Here is a 21,068-nt window from a genome sequence, read left to right on the forward strand (position 1 = left end):
ACGTCAGCGTTCCCCGATTTTTGTTTGCATATTCGTACTTTTTTCCAGTCTAATCTTCAGGGAAATCGTACCGGATATATATGTATTTTCTCATTGTAGCTCTTGGAAACACTCGCATAGTGTGTGTGAAAGAAAATGTCGTCTGCTGTTGATCACGGATGTTTACCAAACACACAAGCAGTCGAATATCGGCCACGTTTTTAATATATACACACCACACGATCACAAAAATGGGGTCACGTCCGTCGTGAGTTCACATCGTAGAATAACAGAGCTCACGTGTGAACAATGGTGGTCGAAAAAAGGCTTGATAAGTTACCTAAGGATGAGATTATTAACAATTAAGGAGACCGGCGACTTGTTCTAAGGTAAGTGTTTAGATATATATAGTGTGCCGTTTAAAATATGTTCAGGATATTGAAATACTGAGTGTAAAATGTAGCAGGGTCGATGTATTATGAGAGAGCAATGAAATTCTAGCAATAGACACGATAGGACGTAAACCCGTATACTATTTTATTTGTGATCGCACGGTAGAGGCCTATATAGGACAATGTCATTATTGTATACCTACTAGATTTATTTCAATTTTCACACATTTTTCACTCTATTGATTATATACATACACGAGTCTGTAATACTATATAGGGCAGAATAGAAATATACGATCTCATCTGCCATGAAATATCACGAATGTAGATAGTGCCTTGTTATTTGTTTATCGATTTTTTGACAGTTCCACGTATTATTAATTTTTTTTAATGATACACGTTTTGTACACTAATAAACGGGGAAGAACATGCCATTGGAGAGTGTTAGATAATGTTTGTCTACATGCGGAAACTGTATAAAAATAGACCTCGAAGTGAGAGGGTGAAAAAATACCGTATGGGAGAATCGGGCACATTAATAAGGTAGAGTACGTTTGTTTGTGACACAATGCTATGAAGTATATCGGTGTTCCAGAATGATATAGTGATTGCCCATCATTTTAACTTGTCGACATTATACCAAGTCTTTCTTTTTTAAGATCACTATTTTAATTAGCATTCATCATGTTCATGGGGTCGTGTCACATGGTTATGTCATGAATATGTACTTTGTGGTGGAGACGTGAAAACATCTATAAAGAATGTGGTCTGTGAAGCGCTTATCTTTTATTCCTATTCCCTGTAAACCGAGTCAAATTTCATGCCCCCTTTCAAGGTTTTAAGTGGGTGTATATGGTGCGACTATTTACCTTACGATATTTATGTAAAGCCCGTTTCTTATCAGTGTTACACGAGGGGAGAGTATTCTATTAGACGTACGTTTTACTAACCCATCGTGGCAGGGCATCAACCCGGTAAAACTTGATTATGAAGTGGTCGACGCTGGTCGTTGACTAGTTTCGCCTCTCCTGTCTCTGATTAAAGAGACGGTGGGCACCCGTCATGATATATCGACCCCATACACTGCTGTACTAGCCGACTTAATTGTACGCAATGTCTGGCGATAGATCTAGGGAGTTATCATCGTTTGTAGTTACGCTCTCATATACGTTCGCGTTCCTCTTTATCTGGAGAAGAATTTACGATATCGACTCCCAATTTTTCAATGAATACCAAAGCAAGGGATTTTGTTGTTTGGTTTTGTTTTTATCCCCAACATTCGCGATATTGTAGCTAGAAAATGGGATATACATTGTTTACTACTGTTAACACGCATGTATAATACCGATCAATCCTCGCCATAGGACATCGGTCAACTTCGGCCTATCAATACAACTTATTTCAGTAGAGTCTTGGGTCGCGACCTTTAGTGCGAAGAGTCTCGTAACCCGGCGTATTGATATCAGACCATGCAAGGTGGTGGGGACTGGAGAAGAAGTGAAAATTTCTAATATAACTAGTGGAAAGAAGAGAAGAGACAGTCCTACATTTAGGGTGCATCAGCATTACTTGTTTAGCTCGTGTGTACATTATCTGTAGGGAAGGTGCGCACTCCGTGAATTTCATGTAGGTGTACACAAAGGGAGATGGGCCAGTGTGATACCAACGAAAAGACAAAATGTAACTTGGGCTTATCTGAGATTAATACTTCCCAAGATAACGGCATATTACGTAATGTGATTATTTAAAACATGAATAGGAAATGGGCAGGCGGTATTTTCATTATTCGCTTCACTGAAACCAATCAAACCATCGTAGGTCAAATTATAATAACTTTTAAACGTACCTGGAGTTTTTGGTCTTAAAAGGCTTAATGTGTTAATTCTTTTCTAAACAGACTTAAATATATGACCGTAAACACACAAAGTTTTCGCACATATGTATAGTAAGGTAGAGTGCTCAAAGTTGATGTTTTGAAGTTGAATTGTTATTGCGTAAAAATCATTAAAATTTATGCAAAGATGTTTTGGAATAATTGCTAGATCTCGTGTCAAGGTAGTTAAAACAAAAATGATTTAAAGATATAAATTTTTAAACAAAGGATGCCTTTTGAATATTTGAACGAATAGATACATGTATAATGAAATGTGTACAAGTTTCATGTCTAACTTTATACGAAGCAGGACTCAGGTTCGAACTTATTTTCATATACGTTTAATCTTCCAAATATGTAAATTTTAGATAATTTGAAGCAAAATGTTTTTCAAAATGCAACTCACAAAATCTGAAGTTTAAAATTTTACATTTAGTTATATAAGAAAAATCCCTAAATACCTTTTGAAAAATCTCTAGAATTTTAATACATATACAATCATCCTCGTGTAGAGTAAATCAACATTTGCTACATGTAAGATCATGATCCTTGCGGGGTAAGGGCAAGACTTTATTAAGAGGTCAACGTTCTACAAGAGAAGATTTGGAGGGCGTTTGAAAATTGTTCTTTTAAGAATAACAAGAGTACAACACAGTCAATACTAGTGATCGTGTTTATTTAGTATATATTTGATTACGGTTGTTTACACATCGCACGACAGGGGAATTCTGTGGCATGATTGAAATTTTAATCATTTACGCGGGAAATGCAGCTGCTCCTGTGAGCAATTTAGCTTGCGGACCTGTTGTTTGAATTATATAATCGAAATCCTAGTTGATGCAAAGCGTTTATCACAAAATTTAATATTCACTTAATTACCAAGGGAATATTTTGTCTTTATTTCCCGTTGTAGTTCGCCACAGCTGCATCCATATACCGTAGTTCTTTATCAGTTGGGCTGTTCGTCCGGAAGTCCGTAGATCAGATGCAATGTACGCGTACGTACGCGACGTTTCTGACCTTTTCTCTTGCAACATTTAGGAATACAACCATTATTTAAACACTAGGCTCCGCCAACATTTTCACTGACCGTACGGTCATGAGATGGGTCTTTAACTTCTCGATATGAATTATGGTTTCCGAAATAAGTTTAACTTTCCTGATGTAGTAAGATTACAGTACATGTACCTTGTTTATAGTCCTGGGTAGCTCAGTGGTTAAATCACTTAACTACCGTAGGAATGCAAATGTCCCGAGCTCAATACCCGGTTCTTCATTTCTCTCCTTCTTTGCTACAGTAATTAATGTCTATTTATACAACTTAATGTAACACGTAAGAGTTACTTCACATTTTTACCTGCAAAACCTTGAACATTGCAACATATGTCAATTCTAAAGCAGATATAGATATATACACCAATATTTTGTGTAGAAACGAGATACATAGAATGCAAGTGAATTACACGTGAAATTTCACAAGAAAATGTATGTTATAGAGAAACGCCGCTTATGCCCTTAAATGGGATAGATTCCGCCTACATGTAATATGTGAAGAAATTAATAAAACAGATGACTAATTCGAGATCATAGTGACGTATAAAATTAATTATTGGTGGTTGTACGTGACTATAGGCACCATCGATATATTACAATACAATTAATTTTATGTCTAGGTGCATGATAAACACATTTCTCATTGGTAAGTTTAAAGACATTTATACTGCATGTAATATAACATGTAATTTATTCCTTTTGTAGTCATTTGCTGTCACTGAATTACCGGTCGCAGTGACTCAATGTAGAGCGTTCGCTTTGTAACCGAGAGGTCGCGAGTTCGAGCCCTTTTGTACCATGACCGCGTCAAACTTAATGTTGACGTAAACAATGTAGTGATTGCCTCTTCGCCAAACGCTCAGGAGTTAGACGTGGGGATAACGGGTCCTTAAGATATGACCTTAAAACGTAAAATAACCATCATTGCTATGACTGGAAGCGCTAAGCGTGGGTCTAAATTTGTGGTACTTCACTTACAATTGGTGACGTTTCAATATGAGTGAAAAATTCTCCACGGGACATAAAAGAACCAACCAGCCAACCAACCAAATCACTTTTAAAGATTACTTTTTATAACACATTGTCGTAATAATCATAATGAGCTTCCTTTCGAACCGTAAATAAAATCTTTTGGGGATCCGGGTTAGAAAAGAACATCAGTCCCCTTTGCTTGTCGTAAGATTCAACTAAATGGGGCGGTCCTTCGGATAAGACAGCAAAAACCAAGTCAAGTGTGGCACGATAAAGATACGTTCCTGCTCAAAGGCCGTATGCGCCTGTTTATTGTCCCGAAAACTACATATGTCATGGCCTTTGCTACTATAGTTTTTGTGGATGCAATATTGCGGGTTCTATCATGTATATTCTTTATAATAATTATTGAAGTTTGGGTGCTTTTGATTTTGTTTGAAGATTGCTCAGAGAAAATAAAAACAGAAGGAAATTGTCCTCTCGAAATGGTTTGCCATGTCGGGAAAAGGGCACGATGGAAACTCAAAATATACTTTAGAAAAGTATTTTTTTTAAAATGGACGAAAGAAAAAGAAATTGTCCAGATTTCTTAAGAATCATAATTGATATGAGATTTACGGTCTGAATAACTTCGGTCTCAGTGACGGCAATCGACCCAGATTGACATATTACACTCCTCAAGATGTACATGCATGGATGTACGCTTTCGTCGAAATTGACACCAATACCCAATATAGAAGATATTTCGGTACCAGACGTGCTCTGAATGGAGAATATATTTAGAATCTGTGACATTGCGAGACACCATTGGTCGTGCCTCAGCAATTTCGCACATGTATCCAGATTTTGTCTGTGTTCAGATTAAATTCCATTGACATCACTGTCTAAACAACTTTCTGATGACCATTGTGTGGTGTATTTTTGTTTTACAATTACAGGATTGTCTGTAGTTTCACCACAGGGTTTCGTAAAATCCTTTGTAATCATTGTTTGCTGCAAGATTTGAGTATACTATATAGATAGTATATGCTAGGAAATCGATACGATCGCATTTTAAGTGGGTGGGTACCCGTTACAATCATGGATAAAATGCAGATTACAGAGATACTGCTTTCAGTTTTCTCCAACAGGCGTTAATTAATCACGTCATCTATTTATTAACATGTATATAGTATTCAAACAGCATTTGTTCTCGGCGAGTTTGTGCCATCTGTTACATTGAAGAGGAGCTCAATTTTCAAGTTTAATTTGAATTCTATTAATATGTTAAAAATGGGTTTTGAGATTCAGGTAGGCTTTTTTTTTTATCATAATTGTTTTCAACGTTTAATTGCATTCTGAGATTTGCTCTAGTGGACGAATTTTAACGTTCCAGCTACATGTAAATCTTGATAACCGGTATCGGTGTACATCTATACGTTGAATTTTAGGCTCATACATGACGTTTCTCAATGATATATAATTTTTCGTGACAATTCACTTGCATCATATCTAGTTTCTACGAACATTTAAAGTATGTTGCATGTACCATGTTTGTTTTAGGATTAGCATAAGTTGTTCCTGGTTGTGACAAGTAAAAATGTTAAGTCAACTCTTATGTATTACAGAGGGTTGTACTTATAGACAAATACGTCCGTGTAGCTAAGAAGGGGAGAATAATCTTTGGATCAATTGGGCATCGAACCCGGACCCTTGCATTACTAGTTTGGTGATGTAACCAATGTACTAACTAGGCAACGTATTATAATATTACTACAATATAAAATATACACCTATTTCGGAATACATACAAAAACTCTAGAAGACTTCATATCAAGGGCATGCGAAATGATTTGAGCAAAAAAGGACAGAGACTTCGCGTATGGCATGAGAAATGTAATGTGACACCGCGCTCTACTTAAAAAAAACCCATTGATAGTACATGTACAGCTGTGTATGAACTTTGTTTTGTAAGACATTTATATTCCGTTTAAAAAATGGAATGTTTTAGGATCATTGTTTTCGTCTAAATATTATTCATTTCAGTTAAAATATAAAGCATGTTCACACAAAATATTACGCGGGTTTTCATATTATAGAGAACGTGAAAACTTGCATTTTGTATAGGGAAATAAGTGTAGCAAAGCTCACTGCAGACAAGTACATTGTAGTTCCCAAGTCTGAAAAATGTCGTGTATGCATGCTTAACAAAATTGTCAGTTTTTCTAAATATGAAAAATAATTTTAAAAATTGGAATTTGCACTTATGAAATATGGTAATGAACTAATAAAATATCGTTGCTGTAATGTTTTGTCATTCACATAATTCGAAAATGTTCGCAGAAACTGGAATGTTTCGTTCAGTCTGATATACTAGTAAGTAGGGAATGGTCATTAAAATATCCATTGGTTACTGCCCGTTACTTGTCCTCTATCTAGGATGACTTTGTAGTTTGAATTTAAAAATGGATGCAACAACAATATGAAGAAAACATATTAGAGTACAACCAATGAACAATACTATTGATTTCTCGACAAATCATTTGAAAGCCTGAAAATTGAAAGACCAATGACCTGCATTAGTGCTATTCAGAAATGAATTGAGAGAATGAATAAATAATAAAGTTGTTTTATTCATAGCATTATGCTTAGTCACACTCTTTCCCTTGCGGAAGTCATAAAAGCCTAAAAGCTAGCGTGTATTTATTCAGAGATTAAAAGTTTCGGTTTTGTCATCCCGTTTCACCTGAATGTACTTATCAGTACATTATTTCGCTTTGTGCGTCCTGTATCATTATTCATTTGACTTACCAGACCATGCGAAAGTGATACTTTCTCTTGCATTGGAGACATTGCATTGTATTAAGCATCACTCACGCGTGGCAATCTTATTAAAGAGGTCAAAATCAGACCGAAATATCATGTGACATATATAAGTAATTACCCATGATGGTTTTTGTTGATTTGGTTGAGGTAGGAAAGCGATTAAACGAATTCTAGCCTTCACGCATGAAACAATTAATAGGATTTTTCTTGACGTTTGTTATATTTGTAAAATATTCTATTTTTGGACGGCAATCAATGTGTCCATATACATTACTTACCTTTTAATATTTGCGATAATAATCGAACATACGTATGAAACGGTTAGTGTGCAGTGTTGGCTTACTGTTTCGAACTACAGAAAGGTTTACAAGAGTACAGATATTGACGATGTTTATGTAGACATATGTTTGTATATATCGATCCATTTTATCAGGTTATGCCATTTCGTGTTTGTATCTTTGATGATTGCAGCCTTTACATTTTTTCCTTCAGCTACACCTTATAGCCTACATTGGAAAACATAACCTTCAAGATGTATTGGCCAGTGCAGGCGATTCAAGACGACAGCATTGTAGATGCTTCTGGCAATAAACTTGAGCAGACGACGACTAACTCCTGTAACATTGATCGTGCAAAGGAGAGACATCTTTCATCTACCCCTTTGGATCTCTCAGGGCCGCTCGGTGACTTACATAAACCTAATGAAGGTGAGATCCCGTTGGATTTATCCTTGAAACCGAGAAAACGTCACGCGAATTCCATTGAAACAAGAGAAATGTATCTCGCTCACCAACAGTTGTTTTCTATTGGGAAAAGACCTTGCACAAGTGCGACCCAAATGCAATACCAACAAAAGCCTGTGGCTCAAACAGTGGTACAAGGACCAAATAGCTATGTTGAGCAAAGACAGACAATTGATCGACAAATACCGTTTCAAAGACAATATTTACAACATAGTAAAATTAATGAGCATAGTCAGCCAGGACTTGAACAGAGACACACAGTGGAACAAAGACAGGCTATCGAACAAAGACAAGCTTTTGAACAAAGACAGGTACTAGAGCAGAGACAAGCACTAGAACAGAGAAAAGCTATTGAACACCGGCATATTCTCGAACAGAGACAAGCAATCGAAGAGCGACAGCGACAATTGATGGAGGAGAGACAGAGAAGACAGGTGTTGGAGGAGAGGCAGAGACAAGCAATAGAGGAAAGGCATCTTGTGCTTGGTTATGGCGACAACTTGTATAAAAACAAGCAAATGTCGTCAAGTGCAGGATATCAAGAAATTCAAGACATGTTGGTTCACAGAAACACTAGTCAACCAGATATGCCTGTTATTAAGCATGGTGCGAGTACGTCTTGGCAAAATCAACAAGTTGTCAAAAGTAAATCTTTAAATCAAGAACATTATCGAAGAGCATCTCAGATCCGGTATTCAAACAGAATGAAAACAAATCCAAGTTCTGATGAGCAGTACTATGCCATGCTTCAGACTATCCAAAAACAAAACGCGGCGAAGAAACAGCAAATAGAAACCGAACGCCGTTTTGCCGAAAGAGCAGTAAGAATACAAGATACGTTCACTTCAACACAGCCAAAACTTGTTCCTAAAGCTAGTACAATAGCCCATTCAGCTTCATACTTAGAAAGACCAGCGCAGGCATATGTGCAAAATACACCATTGATTAAAGATGTTGATTATAGTCAGCGTTTATGGAAAGCGGGATTTGCCGAGTCCTCCCAGCAACGAAAGATTGCTGAATCAGCCCAACACCACAACTCAGAAAATCCCCACGCGAAGAGTGTTGTTAAGCATGGAAACATACCGTCGTGTTACAAAATCAAGCAAGAACACCCCGATCTCTTGCCCACAGGCGTGTACACTCAACCATACAAAATCAAGCAAGAACACCCCGATCTCTTGCCCACAGGCGTGTACACTCAACCCTTTGGGAGTGACATGTCTGTTCAGGTGGAGCAAAAGCGTCCATATTTAAATCGATCGTCACAGATTCCACATTCCTCAAGTACACATAAAGAAGGTCTAGTGGTTGATGGTCACCCCCCAAAAATGAAAGGCTCTATGGTATCTTTGTCATCAGACGTTATTTCATCCCATATTCCCCATCAGCCGGAAAGATCCATAATGAAGGGAACCAGTGGAGTTTACTGTTTTAATGGACTACAAGAACCACTGCAAAGAGAATCAAAACAATGTCCAACACAAGAAAATATTGCGAAGAACAACATTGAATGTCCAAAACCTTGCGCTGGACATGAAGCATCGCTTTCTAGTCATAAATCGTCTATTGTAGATCAGTATTCGAGACAAATGCAATTTGATAAAGTCAAGAAAGAAGAGAAAAAGAAAGAGCGTGATGACTCTTTAAATGATAATCGATTAGTGACACAACTTTTCAGAGGAATTATCAAACAAGGAGGATCGTTGTTGTCTGCCAAAACGAAACGCACTGAGGAGACGAAAAATTCTCATGAAATAATCACAACAAAATCACAAGAATCAACTGTGTGCCAAGAAGACAGTGTTGTCGAACGCCTGTCATCTCCACTTTCTATATCAATACCTACTGCTTCTATTAGGTGTGAAACAGAGGAAAAATTAGACAGTAAACCAAGGCCATTCTCCAAGAAACACATAATAATGAACGCTGTCAAAAGAGACGAAGATCTTCGCAAAATCGTCAACAACTCAGAGAAACCTAAAACAGTCATCTTTTCCAATCCAGATATCAAGAGATCTCATAATACTTCCCCAGTTGGCCCAGAATCCCCCAAAATGCCAACGTTAAGTCCCCAACAAAAACTTCTGCCATCTTGTTTGTCTCAGCAGGTGACAGAACCACCTACGCTTGATATTGATGGTTCCCATAAACAAGAATCTTGTGTGCGGCCTGGTCCTTCAGCTTCATATTATCAGGATAAACGACCAAGGTTATTATCGTCTCTTCCTAGGAAACCACAGCCTGTGATAGATGACGAGGAAGACGACGAGGATTTCGGTGGACCTCAACATGAGGTGTCTATACATGATAATAGTGTGTTTGCAAAGAGGCCTTTCTTGCACTATAAGAAGATTCCTATTGCCAATGTTGCGCCTATGGTTCACGAAAATTCTGTCGAAGAACAAAACGAATTACTCCCTAACTCCTTTAACGGAAGTACTAGTTATAAACGAAAGTTAGATGAAACGTTTGACAAGCACATTACATCGTCAATCAAGACATATTTAAACGAAAATACTGAAACAGCGCTCAAATTTTCCGAAGAAGATAAATCTTCCTTAGATGATATCAAATATGAAGATGGAAAATCACTTGTAAAGAGCAGACGGGTGTCGGATTCCGAATGCGTGATTAAAGCAGCAGGTTCTGATCGGAATTACAAACCCCTCAAAATAGAGAGACGTCACAAATCTTTAATTCAAGAACCAAGTTCCAACAGACGAGTAATTCCAGAGCTCAACAAAGATCTTATGGTAAATATTGAAACTAAACGGTGGTGTTGTTTTTTAGTAACGAAAAGACGTCATTGTCACGGAAGTGTGTCATACATGTATACTATTCTATATATATACTATACGTGTACTTTGTGTATGGAAACGCTATATTTATGGGGAAGCTTTACTTTTATTGCCGATTTCTCGTATGAGAAGTTGCTTGATAGCAAATTGATGTACAAGTCCATTGCCGTAGCTAGGAATTCGACCTTACAAAGATCAGTAACTTTTGTTCAAATTAACACTGACTTTGTTCATGAAACGGATATTAACACTCAATGTTTGAAATTGGGATAGAAAAGGCAACGGGGCATTGCATGCAGAATTTATAAAAATAATAATACAAATACATACAATCCAAAGACTAGTATATTTTGTTTTAATGAATAGATTGCAGAGAGCGACAAGGACCGGCTTACATTCCACAGTAGAATCGGCACTACTTCGAAAGCACAGAAAAAGGTATTTTCATATTGAATGCATTTTGGAATATAGTCTTTAAAACGTTTTTATTTTTAAATAAAAATACAATAACGTTATTTTCCGCTTACAGGCAGACGACATCCGCCGCCGCGCGCGGGAAAGGCACCATCAGCGCGAGAGAAATAAGAAGATTCAGGGTGAGTTGATTCAATGCTTGATTAAAATTAGTAATTTTTATATTTATACATGTATAAAAATCAAGTCATCACGGACAAACACTGATTACAAAACGTTTTAATTTCATATGTTACTCCGCGAATACTGAGGTAATATGCGATTACTTCTGCATATGTGGGTGTGCAGGGATCCTTTTGCCTATTTGTTCTTTATTTGTAATTTTAACCGTCATTGTTTCATGTGAAATGAAATTACTGATCCTCCGTAACAAGTACATGTTAAAGATGATGCTTTAACTTTTATACACACGTCATAGACGAGCTGTAATATGGTATGTCACAGTCCCTCTTTCGGCGCCTTTTGAATCAGGCAAAAACTGAACTTAGAAGGATATGATCATCGATTTTGGTACACATATTACTAATGATGAGAGCAATGGTAATAGTCAAGGCCAAACTTACATGGATAATTTTATAGGCAGAAACAGTACTAAGAAGACCAAGATAATCAAACTTAACATATTCATCCATCTTAGATGGAATGTATAATGGTATCATGCAGTGTTTTGCGTCTGTTCATCAATCAACATGTTAAAATGTCTTATTTCTCAAGGTCGAGGTCATACTTTCATGGGTGATTAATCATGAAGGAAAATCAATGCTGATAAGGCTAGGATAATTAAATTGGGTATATATGTTCCCCATGTTATTGGTACCAAGTGTATTTTGAAAAGTAATACTTTAACTTCTCATGCTATACTTTATTAGAGTGTAATCGTTCTTCAAGTTGATGTTTAACAAGGTCTTCCTAGACAGTAGATATGAACACTCTTCGATATTAGAGAAAGTGCCAAACGAACACTTTCAGTGCCATCTTTGTCCAAAGAATGGTTTATTTGGATAATAATCTTTTCTTTAATAACTGCTGCATTTATTCATTTAAAGCTTCATTATAACAAGAACAATTGTAGCGAATGGCAATTAAAAATGACATTTAACTAATGCTTTAAAAACTGAATTTCACGATTTGGATATCATTTTACAAGGCAAAATAGGTTAAGGAAATATTTTGTTTTGTCTTTGATTGGTATAAAAATGTGTCATGATAAAGCCTTCTGCCTTTCATTCCAGAAAATCAATCTCTCTATATCAAAAGCAGACGACATAGTCAGGATAAAGCTCGAGGATTTATCGATTTCAAACCGGAAGTTCTCGTCAATCGAACCCGAACCAAAACTTGTAAGTTGTATTTTGTGATGACATTTGGCATCGTCCATCTTCTCCTCATGTCGTAGTGAATGTCAATAGCAATTCATATCACAAACACGCATACAAATGTTGCCTAGAGATCATCACATAGACTTCTATTGTTACGATAGTTATTTAATGTCTTGGTGAAGCGTTCAAGTATTATTTTTCGTATATATTGCTAAACCATGTAGAATTACCTCACAGTTCCCACGAGGGATAGAAGTACATGTATATATGGTATTAAAAGCTATTTTTAGAATGGTATAAAGATCAGTCTGTGTTACCTGTTTTCTTCAGAATAATTTGCTGAAGGGTTGATGGATGAGAATTCCAATCGGTATATGCTTTATGAATTCGTATACTTCTGAAAAAATGTCAAAAGAACTACTTGTTGAAAATTTAATTAAAAATACTGGAAGGAAAGGATGGGTAACTACGAGTCATTTACATATATACAATTGTAACGTATATAACGATGACATGATTCATCATAAGTAATTGCAGTTTGTCGTGTCTTGAAATTTACGAGTCGGACACCTAATATAACGTCTCAGTTTATTATCAGTAAAACGTCTTATCTTGCGTCTGTAAGCAATATGTCAAATTGCTACTTATATAATTGTATCTGATTTCAATGAGGCATTATACAAGTAAATAATACTAAGAGATACGCCATTTCCTTACAACTCGGTAAAATACCGTCAATACAGTGATTTTGATACTTGTAATTTGGTACCATTGCAGTAAAAACTGAAATATTGTCAGACTCGGACGTTAAAACAGAGGATGAAGAGGACGTCAGATGTATCAAAAGACGCGTCTACAAAAAATCGGGTCAAAGAAAAACTCAGAAAGCTGCACTGCGAAAAAATAGCCAAGAACTCACAGGGAACAACACAGACAGTTCGACAGGCATATCGCTTAAAATTGCCTCCATTGCTCTCACAGATTGTGTTAGTAAAAACATAACAGAGACTAAGGCTGAGGATGGAATTACAAAGGAAAACCTTAGCCCATCGAAAGAGAGAACACAGATATCAAGAGGAAATAGTCGTACATCTGTACACCTTGACGAGAAGGTGTCTTTAGATTTATCAAAGAAATCACTGACCCGTCCTAAACAGAAGCGGAGATTCCGGAGGAGATCAAGTACAAAAAGAATTGGAAAATGTCGCAGACGGAAAACGAAATATCGGAATAAAAAAATCACCACCAAGAAAAACTTCATACCGCTGACGTATCAGGATGATGTTGATGATGACGTCTTTGCAAACGATGTACGATGAAAGTGTATTTCAAAGTTTTAATAGTCGGATTCTTGTTTGATATTCTTCATTTAGATAAATGTCGTTGCTGTTTATATTGATAGGATGTTGAATCTTCGGGGAAACTATACACGGGTATTGTGGCAGTACAAACCAGTGCCACAGATCCTCAAGCAGCTCAGGAAATCAAGAAGCTGGTGGTGTGTAAAGACACAGGGGAGACAATGCTTCATCGAGCTGCTCGGCTGGGTCACCTGGTAGGTAAAGTGTTGAAGCATGACGAAATGGAGTATCGATTTTGAACCAAAAGAAAGAAGGAAAGAAATACTCTGCACACTACATTTATTGTTACGGTCCGGTTCTGATTCCACGAGGTATTTCATAACGAGACAGGGCTTTAGCGAGCAACACGTAATACGTCTTTTCACGGTATAAACTGTAAGGTTAAAGGCTAGGTAAAATACTAAAAGAGATATCCCCAACGCATTGCTGACCTTCACAGACATATTACATCTTTGGAATTGCAATGAAACAAATAAAGTGTATGAATAATTGATTTTTATCGCATAAATAGTTCGAGGATTTTTTTTTCCATTTACAGTGCATGACAAATAAATTTTAAAGCTTTTCCTAGCTAATTCTATGTATCTATAGTGAACATGACATCCGGAACCGTGTGGGAGACACATATACGTCATTTAACAGTTGCCAACTTGTAAATAAACACCCACGTGGGTGTACTGAGATGGTTAATACTCTCTCTGTAAACATTTAAAGTATTGACTTGCACGTTATGGAATATTCAAAGCATAAAAGGAGATAGCAAGTAGACAAATAATTGGGCATACAGATCACTACATAGAGAAGGCTTTATCTTTCGTTTGTGCCAAAAGCAAATGTTGGCTGCTGATCTTCACAACCTACCCTAAATTTTAAACTTGCGTTTTTTTCCAAATCCGCATGAATTAAAACAAGTTGTTTTTTTTTTTAATTATTGACGTCACATATTGCACCGAAGGCTCGACGATAGTTCACAACATGTAGTCAGCCATTTCTTATAGGATGGGGTTAGAAGCACAGGTCACTAGTGACACCATTGAATAGTTTAGTCAGAACCTTCAAATTACCTATTCCAGCATAAATTTGATGTATACTTCAAATAGAATATGCATTTTGAATCTTCTCAATGCTCCTGAATTAGTGCTCTGAATACTGCATAGAATGTATAGTGCATAGAATGCTAGAAAAACAATCGTTCATTATTTACTCGTATTGGATAGGAAAATTCCACCTTTGGGATAGGATTTACAGTCTCAAACTCGACAAAGCCTCTAAGATTATGAAACCTGTCCCCTCGGTGGAATTTCCCTATCCAAACTCGTACTAATGAAGGATTTTATTAATCTCATTTCCATTCTCAATGACCATGTAGCGTGTGGCATCGGAGTGAGAATTCTATTGTCATCGATAGCAGTTTTTTGTTTGTTTGTTTTTTTTAAAAATTGTCTAGATGTGCGAGAGGTCTGGCAAACGGGTGGTTTAGTTCCGCAGGTCATGGGTTCAACCTTGGCGGAAGTGGGTAACCATATGTAGTGAATCTACCTTCTGTGACCACGTGATACATATCAATGAACCCTGGGACTCACAACACAAAGGTTCAACAAAAGAAAACAACTATTGAGGCGACAAGGAAGTTGTTTATTAAAAAGATTTTATTTAATATATATATATATATATATATATATATATATATATATATATATATAATTATAGTAAATGATTGATTGTATATTGTTCAACGTCCCCCTCGATAATCTTTCACTCATATGGAGATGTCGCCACTGCTGCAAAATAGGCCTTTGCTCGTCGCTTACGGCCTTTGAGTACGGAGGGATCTTTATTGTGCCACACCGATCTTTGCGCTCTCATCCGAAGGACCGCCTCATTTGGTCTTCTCTTACGAAAAGCAAGGGGTAATGAGGACCTATTCTTACCCGGATCCCCTCGGGATATAGTGAGTGAAATAATTGTATTCAAGAAGAGGACTAAATGAGGACGATGCTTGATGTGAACGAACATGTTCATGTCCATTCTGTGTTGCTGTCGTTTGTATTTGTGTTTCAAGAATGTCAAACATTATTCATCGATCATTACAGAACATTGTTTGCTGTTTCAGGATGTGGTCATTTATTGCCTTCAATCAGGAGATGTTGATGTCAACACAAAGGACAATGCAGGCTACACACCTCTTCACGAATGTTGCGTCAGTGGTAACTTGGAGATCGCCCGCTTATTATTGTCACGTGGTGCAAATGTCAACTGCGCATCTCAGGATGGCATCAGGTAATCTACATCAATTACTCATCAAATAGACGTTCAACCGTTTTGTTTTGTTCATGCATTAAAGTACTTCTTAAATGCCAAAGACCTTTATTAAGTATATGCTTTTTGTAATGCATATCAGACCAATACATGATGCTGTGGAAAACGACAACGTTGAGATGGTTCGATTGCTTATCGTGTACGGAGCGGATCCAACTTTAGCAACATACGGCGGTGCCTCTCCAGTGAAAATAGCTCACAGTGATAACATGAGATTACTCATCAATGGTATGTGTCATACACTGTTAAAAAAAAACCACGAGCTGAAGAACCACCCTAAAAATACGGATTTCTCCCAAAATATATCTGTTGCCTACCAGTACTATTATGTATTAGTATCATGAAAATCTAAATGTGGATGTAATCCTCTTGTAAACAAATTCGTCAACGGCAAATAACCATAAAATAAATTTAAAAAAAACTTAGAGGGAAGTTTTTATGAAGGAAAGGAAACATGAGAAGTGCCATCAGAGAATGGTACCGTTCGTGTGTGTGTGTGTGTAAAACTGAGCTTGTACCGTTCGTGTGTGTGTGTGTGTGTGTGTGTGTGTGTGTGTGTGTGTGTAAAACTGCTTGTACCGTTCGTGTATGTGTGTGTGTGTGTGTGTGTGTGAGGAAAACTGCTTGTAGACCCTAGAGTCTGCAATTGTTGCTCAATTGATATAACTTTGTTGTCAAGAGAGGAAGATTTCTATAGATTTAGGGGTCAAACGGTCAAGGTCATTGAAGGAAAAGCTTGTAGACACTCTTCATGCTGCATTTTTTGCTCTATTGATTTGATACATCACAGAAAGCTCTGATCTCAAGAGAGGACCAACTCTTTAGATTTTGTAGGGTCAGATTACTAGAGGACTTGATAGAAAAACCTACATTGCGAGGGGATGCCCCGCCCTGCGGGTCTCGTGTTTCAAAAGCAATATCATTGAAACAGTAGTCAAGGACTATTTTAAGCAGGAAGACATATTTTTAGATCGGAAGTCTTTTTATTCTTGAGATGTTCATAGTGACATGAAATATGTTTTTAATTAATAAGATGTCGCATACACGCGTGTACTGTTGAATCATCTTGTAATAATTACACCTACATCATTTTTTCAGGTTATTTAGGTGATATAAACGGGTTTTCTCGGGACCAGAAAGAGGTAGTGTGGGAGTTTGACCTGTACGGCTCAGGTAACTTTACCTATATATACTTTTCTGTACACTTTGTGCCTGTATATTACAGGACATAACAGAAACATTAAAGGATTAGTGCAGTCCCATGAATAGTATAGTTCACACAGGAGCTTCGCGTTATCGATTGTTCTATTGTTAAAACTTGAAACACATTTCAGATAAGAGTGCACTTTTAATTTGGTCATTCCGTGCAATTGTATAAGATTAACACTGAAAACTGCACCACTTAAACTCAGCTTTAGTACTGCAGTGAAGGCAAGTTTCGCAATAAAGATGTTTACTATTGGCCAAATCTCCCGTCAGTTACAGGCTTCGTTTAGACAGTACACAGACAGCTAACAAACGTCCACCGATGCCATGTTAGCCATAGATACGTTTTGAAAATCAATAATACAGGAGAATTTCGCGTCGAAGCTTTTGCAGTGCAATGTACATACATGTACATGTAAAAAAAAAAAACAAACAAAAAAACAATTCGCCACTCTCTCGTATCCCAGTTTTGGTGATGGACGTTCTAATTAATTTAGATACGTAATGACATTTACGTTTAAAACCCAATTCCTTACACAGAATAAAGAATTAAGATTAAAGGAGAATAAACTTGCTAATTTTAAAAGATCATCAATGAGACAGTCAAGTATTTCCTTATTATTTAACAGATATTGTATTTTTGAAATTACATGCTGACGTCAGCGTATTACTCTACCACAGGCACCGCTGACCTATTTTAATAGTACATGACGTACGTAATATTATTTGTAATCACGATCATTTCTGTGTTTCTGGGAATCCTAAGGTGAACCATATTTCACTGAATTGAAGTGTATCGTGTTTAATGACTGTAAAACACGGGTTTTATTTTTCTATTCCTGTTTACTTGTGCATTACATGTATACATTGAATAGATACTGAACAGGAACAAATCGTGACACTTTCGTCCCATTATGTATAGTATTACGACGGTTAAACTTAATTTGATTTTAAAACTAGAGCCGATCCGACTAAGCAATTCCCAATAGTTTCTTTCTAATGTAAATGAATATTTCAATGTCTGCTATCATTGTTCTCACGGACAAATGCGAGATGAATAACCCGGCGGTACAAATTTTAGTTATATCCAATCCTCTGGAGATTTAGTTTGATAAAGAGAAAAACGAATTTCAAACCAAGCACATGCTCCCGTATCAATATGGTTATAATGCATTGGATGTCTCGTTTGTGTAGGTTGCTTACCGGAAACGGAAATCTTCAGTGATATACCAGAGGATCCTGTTATTGAATCAAAGGACCAATTCTTAGAAGAGGCCACTATTCCTTTATTCCCAGTGATCAAATGTCAAAATGGCGAGAATGAAAGGCAAGTGACAGTGCTAATTAGTTTAAATATAAAGAAATATCAAACATTTTGAAAAAAATTCAGAATAAGCACAAAGGGAAATAAGATTGAACAATTGTATCATAATATAAAATGTTAGAATTTTGATTGTCTTTTTTTCACAATAGAAATGAATCATTCGTGTTGGTGAAAGATGTTTGCGAGTTCTACAAAATAAAACTCTTTGACGTAATGAAGAATCTGGGAAATGTAAGCACCAGGGAACTTTCTGTAGAAGAAATTTTACAAAACAAGGATAATTTGCTTCTGTTTCAAAAGCTGTCGGTATTGTCAGCAACTCAATTACCTGCTGTTCGAGAGGATTCAGTCAACAACTTGATGCAGATTTGTATACGACTATCCAACGTTCCTAAAACCAATGTTAAAAACTCTCCATCATCAAATGGAATAACAAAAGACGTTCCATCAATGTCAACAAAAAACAGCTTAAGGATGAGCCCACACAAACAGAATAGTACAGATACGAAATTGGTCAAACACTCGTCACAAGACATTTCTAAACGAAAGACATTTGAACGAAAGCAATCTCCAGAACATAATTTACAGACTGAAACATCAAAGAGTTTGCCATACAAGAAAAAGTTGATATGGGGAGACTATGGTTCTAATAAACCTTCCACTAGTGGATATAGTAATGACAAAAGTCAGCAGGAGATTTGTAAAAGTAAGCCGTCCCGTGGAGTATTCGATCTCATTTCTGATGATGAATCAACTGACGACGATTTCCCTGCCTGGGAACGAACTACTGATCTCAAGGTTGTCAGGTATCGCCATGACAACATCGAATTGGTTTCCAAGTCGTCCTCGTCAAAGATTAAACACAAAAATTGAATTGGTGTTAACGAAGATTGAATTCAAGACAAGCTATGCTATAATTGGTGAAATAGGGGTGGTGCATTTCTTGAATTCACATTGAAATATGTATGTAATATTTGTTAAGATTTTGAACATTTTCTAGGTAAACGGGCATTGATGTCCAAAGGACTTTAAATAATTTGTTAAATTGTTTAGCCATAGTATTTTTACACAATTTCAATGAAAAATTATTGGGTGCTAAGGGAGAACATTTTATTCCTCAAGATTGATCATGGCATAATAACAGCTACAAAGGTCATGGCCATGTGACTGCAGTCGTGTTTTCATTGATCTGACTTATTGGTGCTTTGTTGTTTGTTTCTATATCGTCTTTCATTTTCCTGTTACATGTCGTAAAATTACGACAATTCATAATCATTAAATGGAACTGACGAATGATGATGTAAATCTGTTGTGTGGTTTCGTGTTTTGTGGACGGTATATGTGTAGATATAAAGGCTTTTTTCCGGTAGCGGAAATATTTCATTGTGAAGTGGTGTTTTGTTTGTTTTGTTGTTTTAATTCAAAACTTTTACGAAATGGACGTAATTTTCATGTTACAATTTTAGATTTCAACAGTAATCTACAATGATTAAATCCTTTATCGTTTGGTTCCAGCTGTGTTTATGAATAAAGGTGTCAAATAGTATTTGTTAGGTTTAAGATAATTTATATGAATTGTATATATATTACTTTCAGTTGTTTCAAATTTTGTTGACAAAATTTTTATGAAATTAGAGAATTTTAGTTACAGAGTTGTTGGTCTATTGTTGGAGTTAAGCATTTGTGTGATTTATATAAACGGGTTAACACATGTGCACCTGTGTCATTATACGTGCGATCTCATTTTGAAAGCGTTAGGTAACATTCACATTTCAAAAAATGTGATTTTTTTTTCTTTCATATTCACATCGTTTACCCAACAAAGTTGGAGATTTTATCAATACATTGATATTTTCCAAAAGATTATTCATTTTATTTTGCTCTATAAACAAATCTTGAAATGCAATGTTATATGTTAGTCAAAAATTATTAACTGTTTTCAAAATATCTGCAAAATGTCCAGACTGGTGTCATCTAATTAGTGAGATTTGTGTTCAGTAAAATGGATTCTGATTATATAATTGTTAAAGATAGATTTCCCTCATATTGTATCATTATGAAATTTCCCATTAAATGGTTGATAGTTCTAATGTTTGGTAGTTGTTGGTTTTTATGCCCTCAAGATCGGGGGGGGGGGGGGGGGGGGGGGGGGGTATTGTTTTTGTCCTGTCTGTCATTCTGTATGAAACCTTGCTAATAACTTTTGAACAGTAAGTGATAGAGCTTTGATATTTCACATGAGTATTCCTTGTTACAAGATCTTTCCATTGGTATTGAACCTTTTGACCTTGACATTTGACCTACTTAAATTTTTTTTTTTACATTGGTCATAACTTCTAAATGGTAAATATTAGAGCTTTCATGTTGTACATGAGCATTTCTTTTGACAAGATCTTTCTACTGGTACCAAGATATTTGCCCTTGTGACCTTGGCCATCTTCGGAATT

General features: G+C 36.4%; 1 protein-coding gene across 2 annotated transcripts; it reads left to right on the forward strand.

Annotated features, from left to right (window-relative positions):
- On the forward strand, positions 1-20,711 carry LOC125657917 (uncharacterized). Of its 2 annotated transcripts, none has more exons than XM_048888845.2 (12): positions 1-368; positions 7,567-10,573; positions 10,985-11,056; positions 11,148-11,214; positions 12,325-12,432; positions 13,189-13,721; positions 13,814-13,966; positions 15,886-16,052; positions 16,174-16,319; positions 17,190-17,264; positions 18,492-18,624; positions 18,771-20,711. In XM_048888845.2, the coding sequence occupies exons 2-12, from the start codon at positions 7,607-7,609 to the stop codon at positions 19,492-19,494; spliced, it is 5,145 nt and encodes a 1,714-aa protein (XP_048744802.2). In that variant the 5' UTR covers positions 1-368; positions 7,567-7,606; the 3' UTR covers positions 19,495-20,711. The 2 variants fall into 2 exon arrangements, with proteins under 2 accessions (XP_048744802.2, XP_056004587.1); XM_056148612.1 differs by lacking the exon at positions 1-368 and adding an exon at positions 722-914.
- Positions 20,712-21,068: the final 357 nt, after the last annotated feature.

This window comes from Ostrea edulis, chromosome 9 (assembly GCF_947568905.1).
Source record: "Ostrea edulis chromosome 9, xbOstEdul1.1, whole genome shotgun sequence".
Taxonomy (NCBI): Eukaryota; Metazoa; Mollusca; class Bivalvia; order Ostreida; family Ostreidae; genus Ostrea; species Ostrea edulis.